General features: G+C 40.7%; 1 protein-coding gene across 4 annotated transcripts in view; it reads left to right on the forward strand.

The window, feature by feature from the left end:
• LOC133511827 (glypican-6-like) overlaps positions 1–20,934 on the forward strand; it is a 103,828-nt gene that overhangs the window by 47,475 nt on the left and 35,419 nt on the right. For all 4 annotated transcript variants that reach the window (XM_061840795.1, XM_061840796.1, XM_061840798.1 and 1 more), the window contains one exon: positions 5,722–5,887. In XM_061840795.1, the coding sequence (XP_061696779.1) occupies positions 5,722–5,887 (166 nt within the window). The remainder of the gene's footprint in view (positions 1–5,721; positions 5,888–20,934) is intronic.

Consider the following 20,934-nt stretch of genomic DNA (forward strand, 5'->3'; position numbering starts at 1 on the left):
TTTTTGTGTGGGTCTTCCAGCATCTTAACTTGTGCATGTGTTGTATTGCAGAGGTGACAAGAATTGGTCAGCGTTGTTAGCAGACTTTTACTGTAACATCTACCAATTAAGCCGTACGTCCTTAATATTCCGTTTGATATACTGTGCTGATTTAATGCTCGTATGCCCGAGTAGTGCCCTGGGAGTGTTTGCACTTTTGATCGTATACATGGTGAGATTAAAGGAAAAGAGACCAGGCTTAAGTCTTATATTCATTTACAAGCCTCACCCTCCACATGCGCAAATATAGTTCCCGCGTTTTAATGTCGCTACCGTTACTTGTAGTGATTTTGCCTCTCAAGCAGTGTCAGAGAACCTGTTAGAATTAGAATCTTCATTGTCATCCTGTTTCCTGAAAGTGTGAGCAGACACCTTCCAGAAATAATGCTTTTTCTTTGCACTTTTGCTTTTTTTTTCATCATTCACACATCCTGTAAAAAGCACTGAAAATTATATAATTCCAAGCCAGCAGTGAGGAATGTCACGCTGAAAAGAAACGCCATGCACAAGCACACCAGCCAGCTTCTTTGGAGCTGCCTTTACAATCCCCTTATTTCAGGTAAGTAATATATCCCCACTGGGAGCAGTAGCAGGGCGCTAAATGTACATTTTTCTTAATAGCCGTTACAGATACAAACACTAAAACGGCAGTAAAGTACATCAATCATAATTTTGGCTTCCTTTCCAAGAATGAACACAGATATCCTCCATTTTCATTCACAATGGCTTGTACATGTCAACAATACCAGTGTCCCTCAAATAAACTAAAACTCTCTCCTCTGAGACCAGCTTGAAATGTATGTTTGTATCTATGTGTGTAAATGATTGGTCGAAATGATCTCATGTGAGCAGCTCTTATTGTAAGTTCAATTCAGTTTAGTTCACCACATTGTCATACTGTTTTACGTTCAACCATCCACCGGGTCATCATTTAGCTAATAATCTGTGTAAATATCATTGAATTGATTAATTGGTTTATTTTCACAATCGTCAATCAAGGGAACGACCAAGCTCAGTAGTGCCTAAGGGTGGCGTTAAACGCACGCTGTGTGTTGATTGGTAAACAATGAATTCCAACCGTTCGACGATGAGATTGGAAAAGGAAGAACACAATTTAGCGCCTCGAGACGGCGTCCTGAATGACTGCACATGGGACCCTTTTTTTCAGTGTTTGAGTAGAAATTTAATCGGGTCGCGCTTGCGCAAGTGCATGTTTTAGTGGTCCTTTCTAACAGTCTCACTATATTTGACAGAGTGGTTTAAAGTCGCCGTTGCACTCGCTCTTTATGAAGAAAGTGCAGGATCTCATTACATCTTGACGCACATGTTCGTCCCCCCTCAGCACGGCGAGAGCGAGCCTCGCGCGGCAGAGCGGTTTCCCGCTTTTGCTGGGCGAGGAGGTGCTGTCGACACGGACAAAGATTGTGCTGATACATACTCAAATTCATAATGACGTGACATCGATCCGTCCCCTCCAATTCGGCAAGGCAGACGAATCTTAAAAGCCCCATATGGAATTCTTGCTACAGTAGCTGCTTCTCTCGTAAAATGTTACCTGTATAGCTACATGTTTTGCAAGTCTGGGAATAGCTCGGAGCACTCAAGTCTGGCGTTTCGTGGCACGGGCTTTATAATTTCCCACTCCTGGTTGAAACTGTACACAGCATCACCGCACTGAATCTCAATCCCCATACTGTAAAGCACGAGGTGTTTGTTCAACTTACTTCTACTTAACTAAACAATTACCATTGCATATAATGGATATAATTCCAACTGAATAGAAATACCTTTCAAATATCCGTAGAAATATTTACATCTTTTTTTTCCCGAAAACATGAAAATACAATAAATGGCCCTTATAACTACTTAGTATTTAAAATGTGAATTTCATTTACAGTTTACATAATTAGTTTGATGTCGGTAAATTGGTTCATAGACAGGCATGATGGTTTTGCGGTTGATTGCCTTTTGAGACAGATAAGTTTAATCATTTACTGTACGATTAGTGTCGGGTAGACATTCTGTTAATTCATTATGGTTTAACCACGGTTTCAAATACAAATTGACCCGATATAGTACACTATATGAAATAATTGTTGTCAGCCACTGCTCATTACAGACAAACGTCTTGTTCACAGGAAAGTACTTTCCAAATATAATATAGCGTCTCTGTCAATCTTTACTTCATAAACCTACAGTATGTCAATTAAGACAACTACTGTATTGTAGTCATACTGTATCTCCCCAACAAGGGTGTAAACAAATCATGACCCAGTTTTTTGGTGCTACCAGTGCAAAAAGTTAGTGTCGAGTCCTGCACCTTTTGAATATCCTCCATTGTTCTCCTTTGGTTACTGTATCGTAGCCCTTATCTTTGTTCAATACGTTGACCTAAACCGGTACCAAGATAGTGAGTGGAAATGCTGATCACATCAGGATTTACTTTTGAAATCTGTATCATAGTGTGCTAAACTGAACTGAAATTTACCAACTGGTGGAAACATTGCTAATGTTGATCCGGCCCATTAAACATGACGACTTATTTATCTTTTGTGATAAATCTGAGACTTTTACTGCTTACTAGTACCTTGAAGCAGAAGTTCAACTGCATCCCACATAATGAAACATGAAATATTGCACCTGACACAGTCGTGATAGCAATTCATTTTCTATATGATTTGGAACTGAACTCAGCTCAGTGGCAAGGGGAACAAAGGGCTACATTATCAGTGATCAAATTATTTATATTATTGATTTCACTACAAAAGTTAGTTTAGGGTTTTGAAAACACTGTTTTGAAAATAACAGAACAACATCTAAGATGAGCAGGCAAACTGTTCTATAATTTATAACTGGCTTTCCTTTCAGCAGACTTTCTCAAAGCACATAGAGGATTCCCCCTTTGGGCAAGAGACGTGATCGTGGAATTAAAACATACTGTGGAGTCAGAACAGTGAGTGCTTTGTAAACTAAGAGGCGGATTTTGTCAGCTGAAACTAACAATCAGACAGACACAGATTTAGACTGTAATTGTCCGTCTAATTAAAATTCCAATGAGCTATGCATTGCTGTCATGGTCTTTAGAATGTTGTGCTTCAGAGTGATGCGGAAAGAGAGACCTCTCAATTCATTTGAAAAAATCTCATTGTGGAAAATAATCTGTTGACTGTATTGACTTGCATATTCAAAGTTTACACTTTTGTTGAATGCAGTCCACTAGTTTTTATTTTTTCAGTAAATGAGTTTTTTTCAAGTAAAGTATTCATGAGGACCAGGTATAGAGCCATGAGGAACCCCAAACTACAATCAGTGAGTGATTGGTGGGAAATTTTAGTGCCACCAACTCCACCTCATTACTTCCTCCAGTAGTGTTCAAAATAATAGCTGTCCAATATGGCTAACCAGATTAATCCACATTTTCAGTATAGTTTTTATTTTATTTTACATGTTAAACTAGTTACCAATGCATATACAGTAACACAACGAGCTTAAACAATGCAGACAGTCCTCACTTTACCACGTCATTCCCTTCCTATGATGCCGATGTGACCCAAGATTGTGCTTACGTTGGAACCAGTTTTAGTCTTATCCCTGGCCTGCACAAGCACGGCAGTAAAGTCAGAAGTAAAGGTGATATTGATATGAAAAATACTTGACATTTTATTATGCTGCTGTGAAAATTAGTTCATTGCATGACCTTGTTGACCTTGAAACCTCACACTGTATGTGGAAAAAAATGTCAGAAAAAGGCTCATCAAAAGCCAAAGTCAAAAGCTCTATGTCCTTATATGCTCGATGAACTCAGGGACATTTTACTTCAGAATCTCCACAGTGCTATAGTTCTGTCTCCTTTTCCGTGGCCCCTGTGCACATTCTCCCTGTCAGTGCATGCTTGACCTGTGTGAACTAACGGCGAGACTGATGTGGCATTGGGGTGAGGTGCATCGCGCCCGTCACTCAATAGCAATCACTCACAGTTAGTGAGTCACAGGCTAGAGGAGCATGGAGAAGACCGAAAGGCTACCGTCGCAAATGTTTCTCACCATCCTTCGCTCTTTATGAGCAGCCTGGTCATGTGTCTTCTGGTGCTGCTGCTGCTGCTTCTTCTTGGGGTGTTGACGCGCTGGCCAAAGAGATGGATTTCTGTGTACGTGAGAAACAGCCATAGGTGAGCGCACGCTGGCTGTGTCCAATTCATCCCCGAGATATATGGCAAGCCGGGAGGAGAGAAGGGAGAGCTCATCTTCTCGTTTATTGTGAAGAAGCAGGCCCACGGGTGTCATGCATTTAACTCCCGGGTAGGGATACGCTTGTATCTGTAGCTGTTGTCTCCACTCAGCTGGAAAGAGGCAGCACAGGCAGGGGGAAGCTGGGAATAAGCACGCGGGCGTTTAAATTAATGCGGCACATCCTGGATACAACGATAGAAAGCACAGCGCTTCTGTCAAGTCTTTGGGTGCATCTCGTTCTTCTGCTGTGGCGGTCAGCACGTGTCTGTTACTGGTTTACGGAACAAAGCCAAAGTGCCCCCCTGTAGCCTCCCATGGTATATTCCCAAGACTGCACGTTAAGGGTTGATTGGCCTACTATTATGGAGGGATCTTGTCAAAAAACAGATAAAAAAAAAAAAGGTTTATTTTAATGATGGTTTGGACATGTTCAGAGGCGAGAGAGTGAGTATATTGGTAGAAGGATGCTGAGGATGGAGCTCCCAGGCAAAAGAGCGAGAGGAAGACCAAAGAGAAGGTTTATGGATGTGGTGAGGGAAGACATGAGGGCAGTTGGGGTTAGAGAGGAAGATGCAGGAGATAGGCTAAGATGGCAAAAGATGACACGCTGTGGCGACCCCTAACGGGACAAGCCGAAAGGAAAAGAAGAAGAAGATTTTAATGATTAAGTGTGGTATGATGGTGCAACTGGTTAGAGCGTAGGCCTCACAGTTCTGAGGACCAGGGTTCAAGTCCTGGACCTGCCTGTGTGGAGTTGGCATGTTCTCCCGTGTCTGCGTGTGTTCTCTCCGGGCACGCCGGTTTCCTCACACGTCCCAAAAACATGCATTAATTGGAGACTCCAAATTGCCGCTCGGTGTGATTGTGATTGTCTGTGCGACTGCTGCCCGTCTCTATGAGCACAAAAATGAAACCACACTAAAAGGCCGAAGACAAAGCAAATCAAGATCTTTGAAATGTTCACTGAGCTGAAATATCATGTGACATCATGCATGATGGCAATTTGTCATGTTACGCCATTTTTTTCCCCCCCCAAAACATTTTTGGTGGCATTCCACATTGTATACAAGATCAACTTTAGAGTTTGCATTGTTGTTTTTAAAAGAAAATAACAAAAACATCTGATGTATGTAATTTGGAGTAAGCCGATTGAATTTTGTTTTTGGACATTTCTGTTTAAAGCCTATCACAATGCTGGGTGGTTTCTTTTCATGTTTATGACAGGTGGTCTTGTACATGTTTAGCTGTGTGTATTTTCATAAAATATACAGTTTAATACAATTTGTGAGAGCGCTGGGGGACAATCTTTAGAGTGCTTGCTTGTGTATGGACCAGAACACAAATTATGTACAGTAGTAACGAGACTTACCATTTACTTCCTGCAACAATTATTGAGAAGGATTATGTTTTGTTCCGAGGCCCTCACAGTTGCACTCTGTGTGGGCTCTTACAGGTGAGCAGCACTCCAGCATGCATGCGAGCGCTGACCAAGATGTCGTACTGCCCCTTCTGCCAAGGCATGCCGGCCATTAAGCCCTGCAAGAACTACTGCCTCAATGTCATCAAGGGCTGCCTGGCCAATCAAGCCGACCTAGAGCCCGAGTGGAACCATTACATTGGTTGGTGTGCCTCTTTTCTCACTGCTCTGTTCAAGTTGATTCTTCTCATGTGTTGCTAGGTGTATGACTAAAATGGAAACCTTTGGAGGCGACACTGTTGAAGTGTAGAGAAACTTCACCGAAATGAGAAATCAAACAGAGCAATATGACCTTTGATGTCGGCAACAGAATAGAATGGTCAATTTCATGTTTATTTATTAAATGATCCTATCGGCCAGTCCCCATGTGGGTCTGTTATTTTTTCCAAACTAACCATTGTGTCACCAGTGATACAATAGTAATTCATTTGGAGATACAGTGCAGGTATTCCGCCCGACGCCAGTGATAGAAGTAAATGTGAAGAGCAGCGAGAATAGTCTGCAGAATTGTTGCATATTTTATAAAAACTATAAATGTTCTGTCTGTTCACAGAGATTGAAATAGGCACCAGGATTCTCAGCTCTCCGCTACAGTGACAACTGTAAATAAAATAATCGATTCAATATCTATAGAGCTCGTGCACCTACGTCGCCGAGATCACGTGACTGGTCATATTGCCCCTCAAACAAACCATTGTTGCTAGTTAATTCCGTTGAGATGAAATGAAAATGTCTTATAGCACGACGCCCAGAGTTTTGTCCGATACCGTTAAACATTTAGAAGGTGACAATAAATGAAGGTACGTGGAAAAATGAGAGACACTTGGCATATGGGACCCATATTTAATGCCGAAGTCGATGTTTTTTTTTATAAGAAATTGGACTGTGAATTTCCTTCCGCTTGTCTTGGGACAACTGGATCTACACGTGGATCTGGTGAGTAAGTCTTTAAGAATTATACAGAAAAGTTTGAAAGCATATAAAAGTCTGGACGCATACAAATACCTTGTTGCTGGATCTGTTCTCAATCAGGAATAAATCCTACATAGTGACAGGGAGACTGCTTGTGAACGCGGAAACGTATTCGGCTACACGTTAACCTTTGCCGAAATCCATCGATCTTTTCAGCTAGTATTCCATACAAATACCAATATTTAAATAAATGACCCCTGGTTTTACACAAACCGCATTCATCAACTATAATTGGGAAAAAAAAAGAGGACGGGGAGTCGGCTCCTCCAACATGGAAACGTATTGCGGCCAAACGCACACACATATAAACCTCTCTGCGACAGATGTTTTTTTTTTTTTTTTTAAAAATATGCATTGTTCTCTAATGAGTGAATTTGGAATTATAAATACTTTGGAATTTGAGATGAAGAATAATTCCTACCTGAAATGAAGTGATCGCTACACTTGCATGTGTATTTGATTGGGCACCAGCCATCACGTTTAATCCTTCAATCTTTTCTGGTCTTTTCAGCTGGTATTCCATAGAATGATCTCTTTGAATATTTGTCTCGTCTGTTGTGACAACCAACAGGACAACAGGTCTCTGGTATTGTAAATATTCTACTCCGGTTCTATGTCTCCCACAATGTCGACCACCCCTGTTTGACCGTCAATATGGCGCCGTGAAAATGGTGACGTCACGTGCACGAGCTCTATACAGAAATTAATGTGCAGCAAGAATAATCAATAGTATTGTATGTACTGAATGTAGAACCACTGTGAATAGAGGAAAAATAATCGGTAAAACTGATTAATAAAGTGCTTGATCATACCCATTTAACAAATATACTACATAAAATTACCATTGAAATAAGCCTGTGTAGGCTAAAAGATTAAGAATGCACATGTTTCTCACTGGTGAGGCATATGACAGAAATTTAAAATGGATGAGAAAAGATGGTCCATAGAGCGATCCTCATCTCATCAATTTGACAGTTTGTCTAGAGTGAACTTGACTTGTTGGAAAAGAGCTTTGCTTTTGTTTTCACGACACTATCTTCTCCTCAAATGACAAAATGTGTCTGCCCCTCCCCAACGTTCTCTCATTGGAAACGATTTTCCTCACTGGATTCCTCTCTCCCGTCGAGCCTAATAGGGATTTGTACCGGGGCGGGGCCCGCAGCACGTCAACTTCAGCGCCGGGAACGTGTACCGCCGGCGAAACAAAGAGCACGAACATCAATGTAGCGTTTATATATTAATTTAATATTCCGTAAAAGGTCTCGCCGCCGCAAACGACTCCGGTAGGTAGCATGTCGTGTAAAGGCGCGACACTAAAAAGGGTGACTGTGCTGACAGCCTGTGGCAAAGAAAAACACTGAAATCCCATCCCGGCGTAGAAGCTCTTTCCTTGAAGTCATACCTCTTCTGCTTGCTCGCTGAGGTTACTTTGGGTCGTTTTAGCTGGAAAGAGGACAAAGCATCGCGGCGCACCTTTTTATCTGACTGTCATTCACTGTGCTTCCACTGCTAGCTGAATTTTTAGCCCTATTTTGTTCTTACCATTAAATTGTGTGTGTGCAGTGTTGGCTCTGCACCGGGGTACAAATACATATTTAAGTTATGTATTTTATTCATTACTCGGGACTCGGCGGGTCGGAAGGGAATAGAGACGGTTACGCCTACATTATTTTGTGGTTGTGGTCCAACTTATCACATTTGATCACATCTACAGCTTGAAAGTATCTTGAAGAGATTTGCATAAAAAAGGGAAAGACACCCAGTCTGCTGTAACATTCCCTTGTTAGTTCCCCCCCCAAAAAATAATAATTCACATATGCTGAGTTACTTACATGAACCTATATCAGTAGGATATTGTGCCAAAGCTATTTCAAAATCGTTGCATATGTACATAAAGTCAAATTTATAGAACGAAAATGCCCAAACCCACATTGCTGTTCGTGATGTCTCCAATTATTTCCCAGAGTTCTTCAAATAGACACCACTCTTTTGCAAATATTACGGGTCCTCCTCGGGATAACAAGATGTTCACATGGCCGTACAAGTGTTCACAGCTAAGATGGTTTTCATTATTTGCATTATATTATTTTCAAGTGCAACGATGAGCTGATTAATTCAGGTTTTTGTACCTCCTGTCAGTCAATTGCTTTTGTCTGACGGTGGGTTGCTCAGTCAGTCAGTGAGGTGGTCAGTTGGTTAGTTAATCAGCAATTTGGTCAGTCAGTCGGTCAGTTGTTGGTTATTTTTTGGTGAGTCAGTTGGCTCCATAGCTGCACAGTTAAAGGTCCACTGTCATGAAATGCACGATTTTCAGTATCCTATTAATGAAAAAACGGCAGCTGCTATGGACCCAGCCATTTTTTTCACCACAAAACATGATTTTGACAAATATGGCTTTTTGTAACTCCCGCCATAAAAATCCTCTCGAGGGATTTGTTTTCAACAAGAAGCAGGAAGTGACGTTGGAGGCAGTTTGTTTCCATTAGTTTTACCTGCGAGAAGACAGCTCGTTGTTCCTTCGTGATGGCCAAAATGCCGGTTTGTTGCATTGCTGGATATTGCTCGAACACTCGGGAGGATGGATTTACCCTTCAGAAGTTTCCAGGAGACCCGGTTCGTCATGAAAAATGGATTGCACGGGTGCAAAGGACGAGAGCTTCGTGGTTTCCAAATGACAGGTAGGTGTGTACACAGCTGCTAAAAATAATAATAGTTTGAGTGGGACCACGTAATCCGTCTCTCATAACGTAACAAAAGAACCACGTGTGTATGACAGATCTGCTAAATGTGTCAATGTGCACGTCGGACGACTTCAGCGTCGGGCTCCCCGGCAAAGGCTTCAACGTCGGGCTCCCTGACGAAGGCTCGCAGACGAGCACGGCTTCGGCCGGGCTGGCTCATACATACTGTCTGGGACTCTGTTGTTAGTTAGAAGTGATCCGTATATCATCTAAACATGGCTCAAAACATCAAAAAGAGCTTCCGTGTCTGAAGGGCGTGTCCCATAGTAGGGGCCACCGCGTGTTTTCAATGGCGAATGTCCGGGCTGATGTCATGGACTGTAGATGCAGCCAATATGGCGACCACTTGGATGTTGAATGACACTTCTGCAACTTTGCGCATGGATGACGCGCTCTCCGCTCATATTTATTTTTTCATATAGACATTGAAGTGAATATTATGTGTTTTTCATTTCAATATCTATTTTAGAATGTTTATAGGGATGACACTTGACCTTTAATCAGTGAATTGGCCCGTCAGTCAGTTGCCGAGTTAGCCTGTTAGTGGGTTGGTCAGTGAGTCGTCTCCTTGCTTGGTAACTGTCAGATCGTCAAGTTAGTCAGTCAATCTGATCCGATCTGTCTCTTTAAAGAAACAACATCTGGACAAACAAATGTGCACTTTATTCATTTGTTTCATAGAAGTTCAGCCTTGGCAACGTCTGCACTAGCTCACTTTTGAATTGTGGTTCATTAATGCGGGAGCAGCTTTCAGTCTGTCTTCATCAGACATTATTGTGGTCAATGAAACAGACCTTTTATAAGTTTTGCCCGTGACATTTCAAGCTCATTTAGGAGTGAAAGATTCTTCGATTAGCTTTTAAGGTCTCGCCGTAAAAGCCCCTCCGAGCACGGACAGACAGAAATATGCGTTGAATTTGTGTAAAAGAAGCCGCGGTATGGAAATCTGACTTTATTTGATCGCCCTTTAAAGCTGGCGCATAGCTTCAGCTAAGAAATTCATCTTGATGGTGCGGCGTTCGCACCGGCGTCATGTCTGCTCCACTGAGCACAAACGACAAGCTATTGGAGGAGGTGAAAAATAATCCAAGCAAAAGAGTGTGAAAGCCTTTAAACTCAGAAGATGCACAACCCCCCCGCCCCCCACCAAAGAACAATCTTTCATTTGTACAGTCAACTTCAAATATAAACACCACTTGACATTAACGAGACCTCGTCTTTCATCCATCATAACTGCCTGGAAAAACTCAAACAGATATGCTGCTTCCGTTGATACTATTTCTACATGCAGTATATTCTTTAGAGATTTGACGCGATTAAAAAAAAAAGAAATCTTTAAATCTGGAAATTTATCCACAATACAAATGACGCTGGCATCGCTGAATCACTTCCTCCACTGCATTTGGTCTCAACAGTAACATTATTCACGAAGAGATTTTCTTTTTTTTTCCACAACAATATGAAATCAAAGTCCTCATGTGAACGCTTGTTTTTCTTGCCCCAAAGCAAGGAAATAATTAGACAAGACAATTAAATATTTTATTTAATACACTTGGTGACTGGAGGCTCCAAGGTTCCATCAAATGAAAAAGCATATTCACTGAGACCTTAAAGGTTGAACAACAATCTGGCCCAAGACGCCGGATGGCTAAAGGGAAATTATGGAAATGGAATTCATTTGTTCAAGGAGCAAATTGTAGCTATCTCCATAAGATGCAGTATTTAACATTGCCGTTATACTGTACATATAGGTATGGAAGTAACTTTAAAGGCGGGACAACGGCTCAGCCGGAAAGCGTTGGCCTCCCAGTTTTGAGGTCTCGGGTTCAATCCTGGACCCGCCTGTGTCTAGTTTGCATAAATTGCACCGAGGTGTGGTTGCGAGTGCAGTATGGAAGTAAATTTGTGCCACCTGGATTTGAATTTGAAATGTAAAGTGATCACATTTTCAATAGTTGCTACAGTCCCCTGTCTGAAATTCACCATCCGCGCCACCAGGCAGGGTTACTTCATGTCAGAACAGAACACCCAGCCAATCGCATTTACGCTTTCTTAGTCACGTGACGTCACTTATTAAGCATAACTGGATTGGCTGGGTTTTCGGTTCTGACCTGAAGTAACCCTGCCTGGTGGCACAGATGGTGAATTATAGACAGCAAATTTTAGCCAGTTGAATTTCAGACAGCGAATCGTAGCTGGTTGCATCTCAGACAGCGAATTGTAGCAACTATTGAAAATGTGATCACTTTACATTTCAAATTCAAATCCTGGTGGCACTAATTTACTTCCATAGTGCAACTATTTGTTTCGATGTGTCCTGCGATTGGCTGGCAACCAGTTCGGGGTGTACCCCGCCTCCTGCTTTTGACAGCTGGGATAGGCTCCAGCACTCCCGGCGACCCTTGTGAGAGTAAGCGGCTAAGAAAATGGATGGAACTAACTTTAAATGTTTACTGTTACTCAATGTTTACTCAACCACAAACGAAGATGTTCCTCGTGGAAAACAAACTGATCGATTAATGCAGAGTTAGAGCATTCAACACACTTTAAAAAGTTGAATTAGTTATTTGGCGGCTATAATAATAATCATCATGCTTTTCTTTTTCAAGGACGCATTAGAAAGGTAGAAAAAGTAAAATGTAACTCATTTAGTCAGTGAGTTGATCAGTAATAATTAATTCATCAGTTGGTGCGTGATTGGTTGTTTAGGTTTTTGAGTCAACTAATTAGTTGGTGAGTTCGTTGCTTGGTGAATGAGTCAGTCAGTGAGTTAGTCAGTCGGTCAGTCCATTATTCGGTCAATTAGTTAGCGAGCTCGTTAGATGATCTGTGCTAGTCTATCTACAGTATCTTCAGACGAGTATGTGTGTCTATTTATCTCTAAACCGAAGTACAGTGATGTTTTGGAATTGAAAGGACTTTTGGGGCAAAGGAATTGGGCGATGCGGTATCTCGGTGTGCATACGTTTTCTTTGCTTGGTTGTATTTTTCCACATTTGTGTGAAGTCACTTAATCTGTGTTTTCGCCTACGTTCCTGTGAATAAATCACATCCCAATGAATCACACAGCAGATTAAACGGCTCCGCTGAGTAGCCCCTCGTTAATCCATTTGTTCCCGCCGGACGGCAAAACATCCTAGCCGACCTCGTCTATTTCTGCTACTCCACAATTGCTTTGTGCATTAATTATGATAACAGATGCATATTAACATTCCTTGTCAAAACCCTTTTTTCCCCCCAATAACTGTAATAACAGCTTTATGCTGCCGTTGGAAATGTGCTTTGCAAAAGCAGATGATTGGCGTTTTAATGAGCGTGGGTTTACAATTTAATCATGGTAATTAGACCAGTCATGAAGCTGCAGCTCTCTTTAATCTGTACCGGAGTGATGCGGAATATAAAAATTACTGTACATGCAAGATATACTCTCGATATTGCACAATTTGGAAACTGAATAGATAAGATACGGGTAAAATATGACCCAAAAGTCAGAGGAAAGAAAAAATTTACATAAAAAAGAGCTAATATTTTCAAGCTCAAAATTAAATCAAAATATTACAAAAATAAACCCGTATATATGTTTATACTAAAGTCATAATATTATGACAAAGTATATTTTTCATTTATTTATTTACTTACTTTTTGCTTACTTACACTGTCATGGCTGTTATAAAGACTAAAATGTTATTTAAAAGATGGCCTTTGCGAACACATTTTTTGAAAATTATCAGATAACTAAAGATATACTTGGTTGGTTGTTTTATAGTTGATGGGTAGACAGCCACTCTAAAGACCCAACTTTTTGCAACAAGCTTGGTGCGAGGTCTCTTCCACTGAGACTGTGAAACAAGGGTTAAATGTGTGCTGCCAGCGTGGACTTTTCCAGATCAGCCCTTCCCAGCTGGTTTGAACAGGAACCAATTATCAGCTTTGGAGACCGAGCGGAGGTGGAAATCTAATTGCACGTTATTAATATTTCAAATAGATTTAGCCAACTCCCACTTTTCCTGATAAAGAAAGAACGACAGGGGCACACGAGTGGGCAACTGGAGTGGGAATAGACATTATGCCATTATGCCATTATGTCGGATTTTATGTTTTTGCAACACTATTATGCGGGCTTCGTGCTGCCTTGTACGTGAACAGTTTTAGCAGACAAAATGGCTTTGACCTGCACATTATACTTGTACACCCTGTCATTAATTTTTGGTAAATTTATTTCATTGTTTTGGATGGATATGGGTGCGAATTGAATGTACGCTATGATATCAATAAGAGTACCATAATAGTCCTTTTACATGAGAACTGATGTATTAGAGGAATACTTATTAAGATCACGCATCAAAAATGAAAAAAATAAACAGGAATGGGTAGAAAATGTTATTTTAAGCCTTGCCTTTTGACTGCTGATTCATTTTGATGTTCGGTCGATCGGTTCTGTATTCTTCCAAATCGAGCTTCCGCTTTTACGTTCTCCTCTTAAAATGTTACTTAGGCGACTTGAGCGAGTTGCCCAATTTCTATTCCTCCGTTTTCCAATCGTCTCGAGCTCCAGTGTGACAGCAACCCCGTGGTGGGAGGGTCATGATATGGAGTGTGTTTCTGTGTTGTTCAGTCTTACGTGTTTCTTTTATTGGCTCTGTTCTGTCCCATGTCATCAATCTCGGCCTTATGACTCGCAAGAAGTCAGCGTTCCCCACACACAGAGTTTGAAATATTAAACATGTCGGGGGCGCCTTGTTTCAGACCCTAAAACCAGGACGAATCCGCTCTTAACAGATCAGACCTGAGGACAATTTTATAGTATAATCGTATAAAACTTGAGATTTTGTGACGTTTCATGCGCATGGTAGAATTACATGGGAAGATTGTCACTGCACAATGTTGACATCGACGTGCAATTCTTCGTAGGTTCTTAAACACTCTTGTTCGTGAATTGTAAACACGTTGCTGATCAAAACACTGTGATTTGTTTTGTAGTTTATTCATAAAAAACGGTTAAAAACCTATTTTTCTTATTTTTAAATATTTGAACACTTCGTGATCAAATACAATTCTCTGTAGTTAGTTAGTTAGTTAGTTCTATAGTCACTGATGGTGTAGTGGTACACAGGCCTGATTTTGGTGCAGGCAGCGTGGGATTGATTCCTGCTCAGTTTTGATGCTGATGGGTGCCCTGTGACCGTCTGGTGACCAGTTCAGGGTGTAGTCTGGCTCTCGTCCGATGTTAGCTGGGATAGGCTTCGACCGTTGTGTGGATTAGCGGCTTGGAAAATGGACAGTTCTAGTCTAGTTCTGATAAAGATGCTGGTATGCCTCAATTTCTGATAGTACAGCCTCTTTTTTTTTACACTTGTCTTCTCTATTGACGTCGATGACCATAGTTTAAATTAGTTGGACAATAAGATGACATTGCAAAACATTTAACATTTATTTTAAAAGGCTTTTTCTGATTAAATGTGCCTTCCCATTAATGTCAAATGATTCATTCGCTGGTGCAATCAAGTCAAAAGAGTCTGAACTCAAAAGGAACAAAAATCACTCAACTAAACTAAGAGTACTTGCAGCCGAATGGAAGGAACATTTTTCATACATTTCTGTCAATGTCACATCAGTAATTGTATTGAACAACTTGAAGAGCCGAAGAGGTCAGATGGCACGAGTTAAAGGCAGGTACTTATCAAGCGGCGCTCTTTGTTCAAGTGCAACGCGTCCTTCATGTCTGAAGCCTTCGTTGACGCTCAGGTTTTCAACAATAGGGCTGAAAACCTATTTCACTCAATGCCTCTTCAGTTAAATGTGTCTTCAGAATGATCTTTTGTGCCGTTTGAAAGTTTTAACGGCGCTGCAACACAATACTTGGGTAAGAACAGTATGCTCAAGGTATGTATTGAAGTTTGTTGGTTCAAATAAGTCACAGTGTCACTGAGTGGGAACTAAACGGGCGTGGCTAATTCACGGATTCGCTGGTGGGTGGGAACCCAAAAGTGGGTGGCGGAGCCATTTTGCGTGGGTCGTGGACTGGGAGTAAAAAAAAAAAATGAAAAAATTACTGGGTTTCCTCCATTTATGATAGCAATGACAACATTTCGTGGTTACACACAGTGTAAGAATGTCTTCATGTGCTACAAGAACGCACGCTCCGTTAGCTTCATATTTACTGCTTTTCACAGGAGTATTTTATATGCAGGGCTCAGAGGTGTTTTTCCATTCAAATGTTTCTGTGATTATGACTTTGCTACTGCGTCAGCGTTGGTTTGCGTTCATCTACGGTGTGTCCCGGCTTGTGTCCAAATTCGAGCAAACATTGCTACCTGGGGCAGTGATTATTTCATGTGCATTCCAGTCAGGCTTGCTATTTCTTTGGAAAATACGACATGCATGGATTAAAAACTTGAATTATTTTTGTGAATTTTTGACCATAATTAACTGTAATGGATAACTGCTGTCATGTATACAGTATTTTTCCTCTAATTATTTTTTTAATTTTCTATTATCAGGCTGGATTATGTTGGAAAACCAAACCTACACTGCTCATAGAGGACACTTGTGGGAGAAAAGTGTTTCATCAGTTTCACACTAAGCTATGTGTTTCATTTGCCGCGGAGCGGGTGACCCGCGTGGCTGCGGTGCTGGCCGTAACTGTAATTCAAAGTAGATGAAGGCAATTTCCCCGCCGCTTGCTTGCTCGCCTGCCACTTTGTTTCAACTCCATTTAATCGCAAAATGGAGCACAATTGCATTCAGAGAATGTAATGTTTCTTGTGGTTCCAGCAAAAGTTAAGAGTTGTGGGTGGGAGGTCCAATGCTAAATATTATTGATGTGATGTACGGAATCAACGTTAATGCACACCGTTTAGCTGGAGTTTCACTGCTTCTCTGATTATATGTATTTTTAATACAAACACAAAATAGTTGAACCACAAATGCTACCTGAGCTTATATTTGGAATTGGACCAGCACAACTTAAAAAGAGGAATCTCTTCAAAAGCAGCAAAACTTTAGCGATATTACTATTTTCATTACATTGTGTTTGACCTTATAGGTTTTTGATTTATAATATACAGGTGGAACTCAATAAATTGGAATATTGTAGAAAAGTTGATGTTCAATTCAAAAAATGAAAGTCATAATATAGTCAATAAACAGGAAAATGCTTTTCAGAAAGAAGGAACAAGCCCGAGACGTGGTTTGTATTTTAAACGCTAACCAAATAGAAGCTAGTGGAAATATGTTTTTGTTTTCGTCCCACTTTTCAATACCATTTGTTTGGTGACTGAGCCACAGTTGAGGTGCACGAGCTAAAATGATGTAAGAGCTATTTTTCATCCTGTGAAAATAGACTCCCATAGATAAGCGTTCACTTTCCTGGCTTGTCCATGTCTGCTCTGCGATTTCATCGCTCCTATTTATGTGCACATCAATATCGATAAATAGCGCAGACTCAAAGTGGTTTTAAGGTTTTAACCCAAAGTGGAGCACATATTGGTAAAGATAGGGTCTATTGTGTTGGTTCGATGTGGTTGGTGTTGCTGTGCACGTGGTGTACGGCTTCTGATGTTGTCTTAAAAAGCCCGGGGCTCAGAATAGGGCCTGTCTCTCTCGACGGCTGCGTCTCCATGATAAAAAAGAAAAAAAAGATTTCCCACAGCTGGATGCTTGCCTATCTCTGCATTGATGTCAGGAACATTTGGCTGAGAGTGCCAACTACAGTATGCCATTGTTGTCCAAATGCAGACTGGCCAAACATAGCACTACACAGAACACACATCTGACAGTCTCCTGAATCTGATGTTACTTGTTGGGATTTTGTACCTGTTGGAAATATTTGTGCCCTTTTAAAATGTTCTTGGTGCCTGTTCAAGTCACATGTTAGCCAAAGACGGAGGACTACCAAAGTGAGCCTAAAGACAGACTCTGAATAAAGCTATTTTGTCAAAAGAATCTCTCGATAATCAATAGCCACACTGTTCTTTATGACAAGGTAAGCAATCCGGTTTCAGTGCAACCTACTTCTGCATTTAGCATCGGGATAAAACTTTGTCATCTCCACAGTCTGATAATTCCTTCTAAAATCAACAATCGGACAATTGCCTGCTTGAAGTTAAAGTAATGTAAGGCTCGGTTTCTATTCTGGTCAGAGCAATCTTCGCCAATTTAAAAGGGAACACACATACTGATAATCAGGCTTCATTTTCACATTTTTATTCTCTTCAAATCAAAGACAGCAAAGGCCCAATAATCAGATGTCTCTAAAGCGATTATGCTTTCGCACGCAGTGATTTTTAGAGTGATTTTTCCTCCCCGAGCCGTTTGGAAAACCGGCCGTCAAAACTAAATCTTAAACTTGCTTAATATTTATGATTACAACTCATTAAGTGTCGTCAACACTGAGATGTACTTAGCCATTACTCTGTGATTGTGATGTAAAATAGACCACTAGCTACACAGAAAATGACCTGAAGCTATTGTCGAAGACAAATAGAGGAGCAACCAGTTCTGAGCGTTTCTATAATTTCTTAAGTCATTCATCACAATCAAAATAACAAGAGAAGCGTTTATACCGCAATATAGTTGACCAGATAAGCTAACAATTCATCTATCGTTTTTTTTTTTTTTTTTTTTTTTTTTTTTTTTTTTTTACAATTGTTCATCTGGATGGCCTCTGGTGTCATACTAGCCCTCACAGGTCAACCTTAATACTACAATAGACATCTGGTTTAGGGGAAGAAACTCAAGATTCTTATTTTTGCATGGTATGATTTACAGATATTATTGGTGTGGTGTACTACATGTGTTATCAGTAATCCCACTTGTGTTCTAGGCAGGACACATGTTGCTGCACGACGTGCCGCTGCAATGCGATTGGCTGCTGCGTGCCGGTAGTACACACCCTACTGCTCCCATATAAGAAAAGACAAGTGTAACTTCAGCGTGTTGGCATTGATATGAATCCCGTTAAACCTGCCTACCTGTCACGAGTCATCGGTGGGGAGGAGGACCCAAATGCAGGACTCCGAGACAAAGGCATAATGTCCAATGGATTTTATTCCCGAAATAGTGTTCGCACACAGTAACATCGTGCAAACTTACTAACGCAAGGCAACGAACTGTCAAAAACTCCAACCTTAATGCTTCTGATTACAGTCCAGCTGAGAGCAGTGGCGTGGCCACGCCCCTCTTGGCAGTAGCCAAGCCTTACTCATGTCACTACCCCACCGTAATCCTACTCTTAACTCTAACCGTATCCCTCAGGCTATCTAAACACATTTCATACACATTTAAAATTGTCATTTCATTACATCTGCGTAACCGGCCTTTTCCGCAATGCACAAGCCAATTAGATTGCAGTGTCCTACCTAGAACACAAGTGGGATCTCGTTGGGGTGATTGGACCCTGCATAGAATGTTTGTTTGTATTGGCCTATTGGGTTTTTTTTGCCTTTTGAATTATTGTAAAAATAAATGAAAGTATATGTTCTTCAATTGTTGTCTTCACAGCACCAAAACATGGATGCTATGTTACATCCCATTTTTATTTGCACAATATCCTTGCCGGTTTCATACGGTGACTGTGACCTTCAAAGGCACACCACAGACCGCTTCTGCCAGCTTCTGTCTAAAAAAAAAAAATATATCCTTACATTTAGTTAATTGGATATTTCACCAAGGATGTTCAGGCAGCAGAAACACGTGTTGAAAGCTTGTCAGACCTGGCAAAAGTAACTAAGGGGATGTCGTTTCGCACAATACAACTTGTGGGCCGCTGGTCTCAACACTATATTGTCTGTGTGTGTGGGTGTGTGTGTGTAAGCACTCGTTCTCTTGCGCTGAGGAGCGGGTCTGATAAGTGTGAGAAAAACCATCAGGCATCATTGGGAACGAATGCCATTATCTCCGATGCTGGAGGCAACTCAGTTTTTCTTATTATAAAATACCATGAAAATGACTTTTTCCCCAGTCGGCTCCTTTGACCTAAATTGGTGCTACATGCACTTGACAGCTTTTATATTCTTGCTAAATGTTTTTAATTTTGCTGTGCAGCAAGCGAGCAAGCAGACCAATCCAAACATATTTACATGGTAAACAGATTAAACTGGCATGTGAATGGCAATGTCAGACGCCTTTCGAAACAAAAGCCAACGCAGCGAATTCAGTGTTGGGAAACGCATCGAGACGACTGATCATCATCATCATCATCATCGCTCGGAGGCGAGTTGAAATTTTTTGCTTTCCAGATGAAAGTGTCGTTTACACTTAGAGGCTCAGTGAAGCCATCCACTGAAGTGCTGCTTCACAAGGCCATTTGGCACCAATGCGGACTGCATATTAACACCTCGCAGGTGCATCATGGGCTATTTCCCTTTCTAGTGTCAACAAATAGAGTTCTGAGTTGTTGTTTTTTTTTTAAGAGCCGTATATATAATTGGCAAGTAAATAGAACCAAAATTTAGGATGGTATCTCACATAATTTCCAGTCTTTTTTTCTATCCATTTGTACTTAGGAATGCTGAACTCCTTAAGTTTAGTCTACGTCTCTTGGTTTTGGTATTGGAACACTTTTGGGGAGTGTCTGATCCTTGAAATCGATAAGCTTTTAACTAAAGACTGTCTTGGACATGTGATTTATATTTAAAATGAGAACTGTATTGCACCACCTCACATGTATTGACCCATATACTTTTCCTCTGGGCCATAAACGAAGACAGATCCCCACAATTTCGCAATTTGGCACTAAGGGTACACATTTTGGTCATATTTCTAAAAAACAAACACTGGTTTAAGATATTTTCTAGGGACACTGAGATATTTGTTGTTTCCCAACTGTTTTTTTTTCTTTGTGGTGCATTTTCAGAGTGGTTAGAACATGTCATCATCACATACAGTATGCCATAGTATTTCATGTTTTATTCATGGCATGTTCCTTGTAGTTCATAGATTTCCCAAAATGCTATTTTACAAGTCTTAACCTAGTTTAGACTTAAAATTCTTGGTCTTAACTATATCCTATGTGCTCAAAGTCTCGATCTAGTCTTAAAAATTTCGACTCAAATTCTCACATTTGCCTTGGTCTTTCTTATTCTCATCCCCACCAGTCTTGGTCTTGATCTGGTTTTACATTGTCTCAGTCAAGGGCTTGACTTTGGTCTCATCACCTTCAAGGTCTTGGTTTTCATCTCTATAGTCTTGGTCTTCATTTGTTCTCATATTGTCTCACACTTGATCTGTCCCCCTGAAAGTGTTGATCTAGATTTGAAAAGATCTTAAAATCTTGGCCTTCACTTAGTATCTTCTCTTCAAGCAATTGTTCTTGGATATTTGTAAACAAAACAAAACAAATGAAATGAGCAACACAAAAGCCTCTCAAATCCCCCATAACAAAAAAAGATCATGAAAAATAACTTTTACTTACTAAAGTACTATTCTACTTCCCACGTTGCTCTTCTCCCCAATAATGTTCGATTTGCGTTAGTTG

The sequence above is a fragment of the Syngnathoides biaculeatus genome, chromosome 14 (genome assembly GCF_019802595.1).
Source record: "Syngnathoides biaculeatus isolate LvHL_M chromosome 14, ASM1980259v1, whole genome shotgun sequence".
Taxonomy (NCBI): domain Eukaryota; kingdom Metazoa; phylum Chordata; class Actinopteri; order Syngnathiformes; family Syngnathidae; genus Syngnathoides; species Syngnathoides biaculeatus.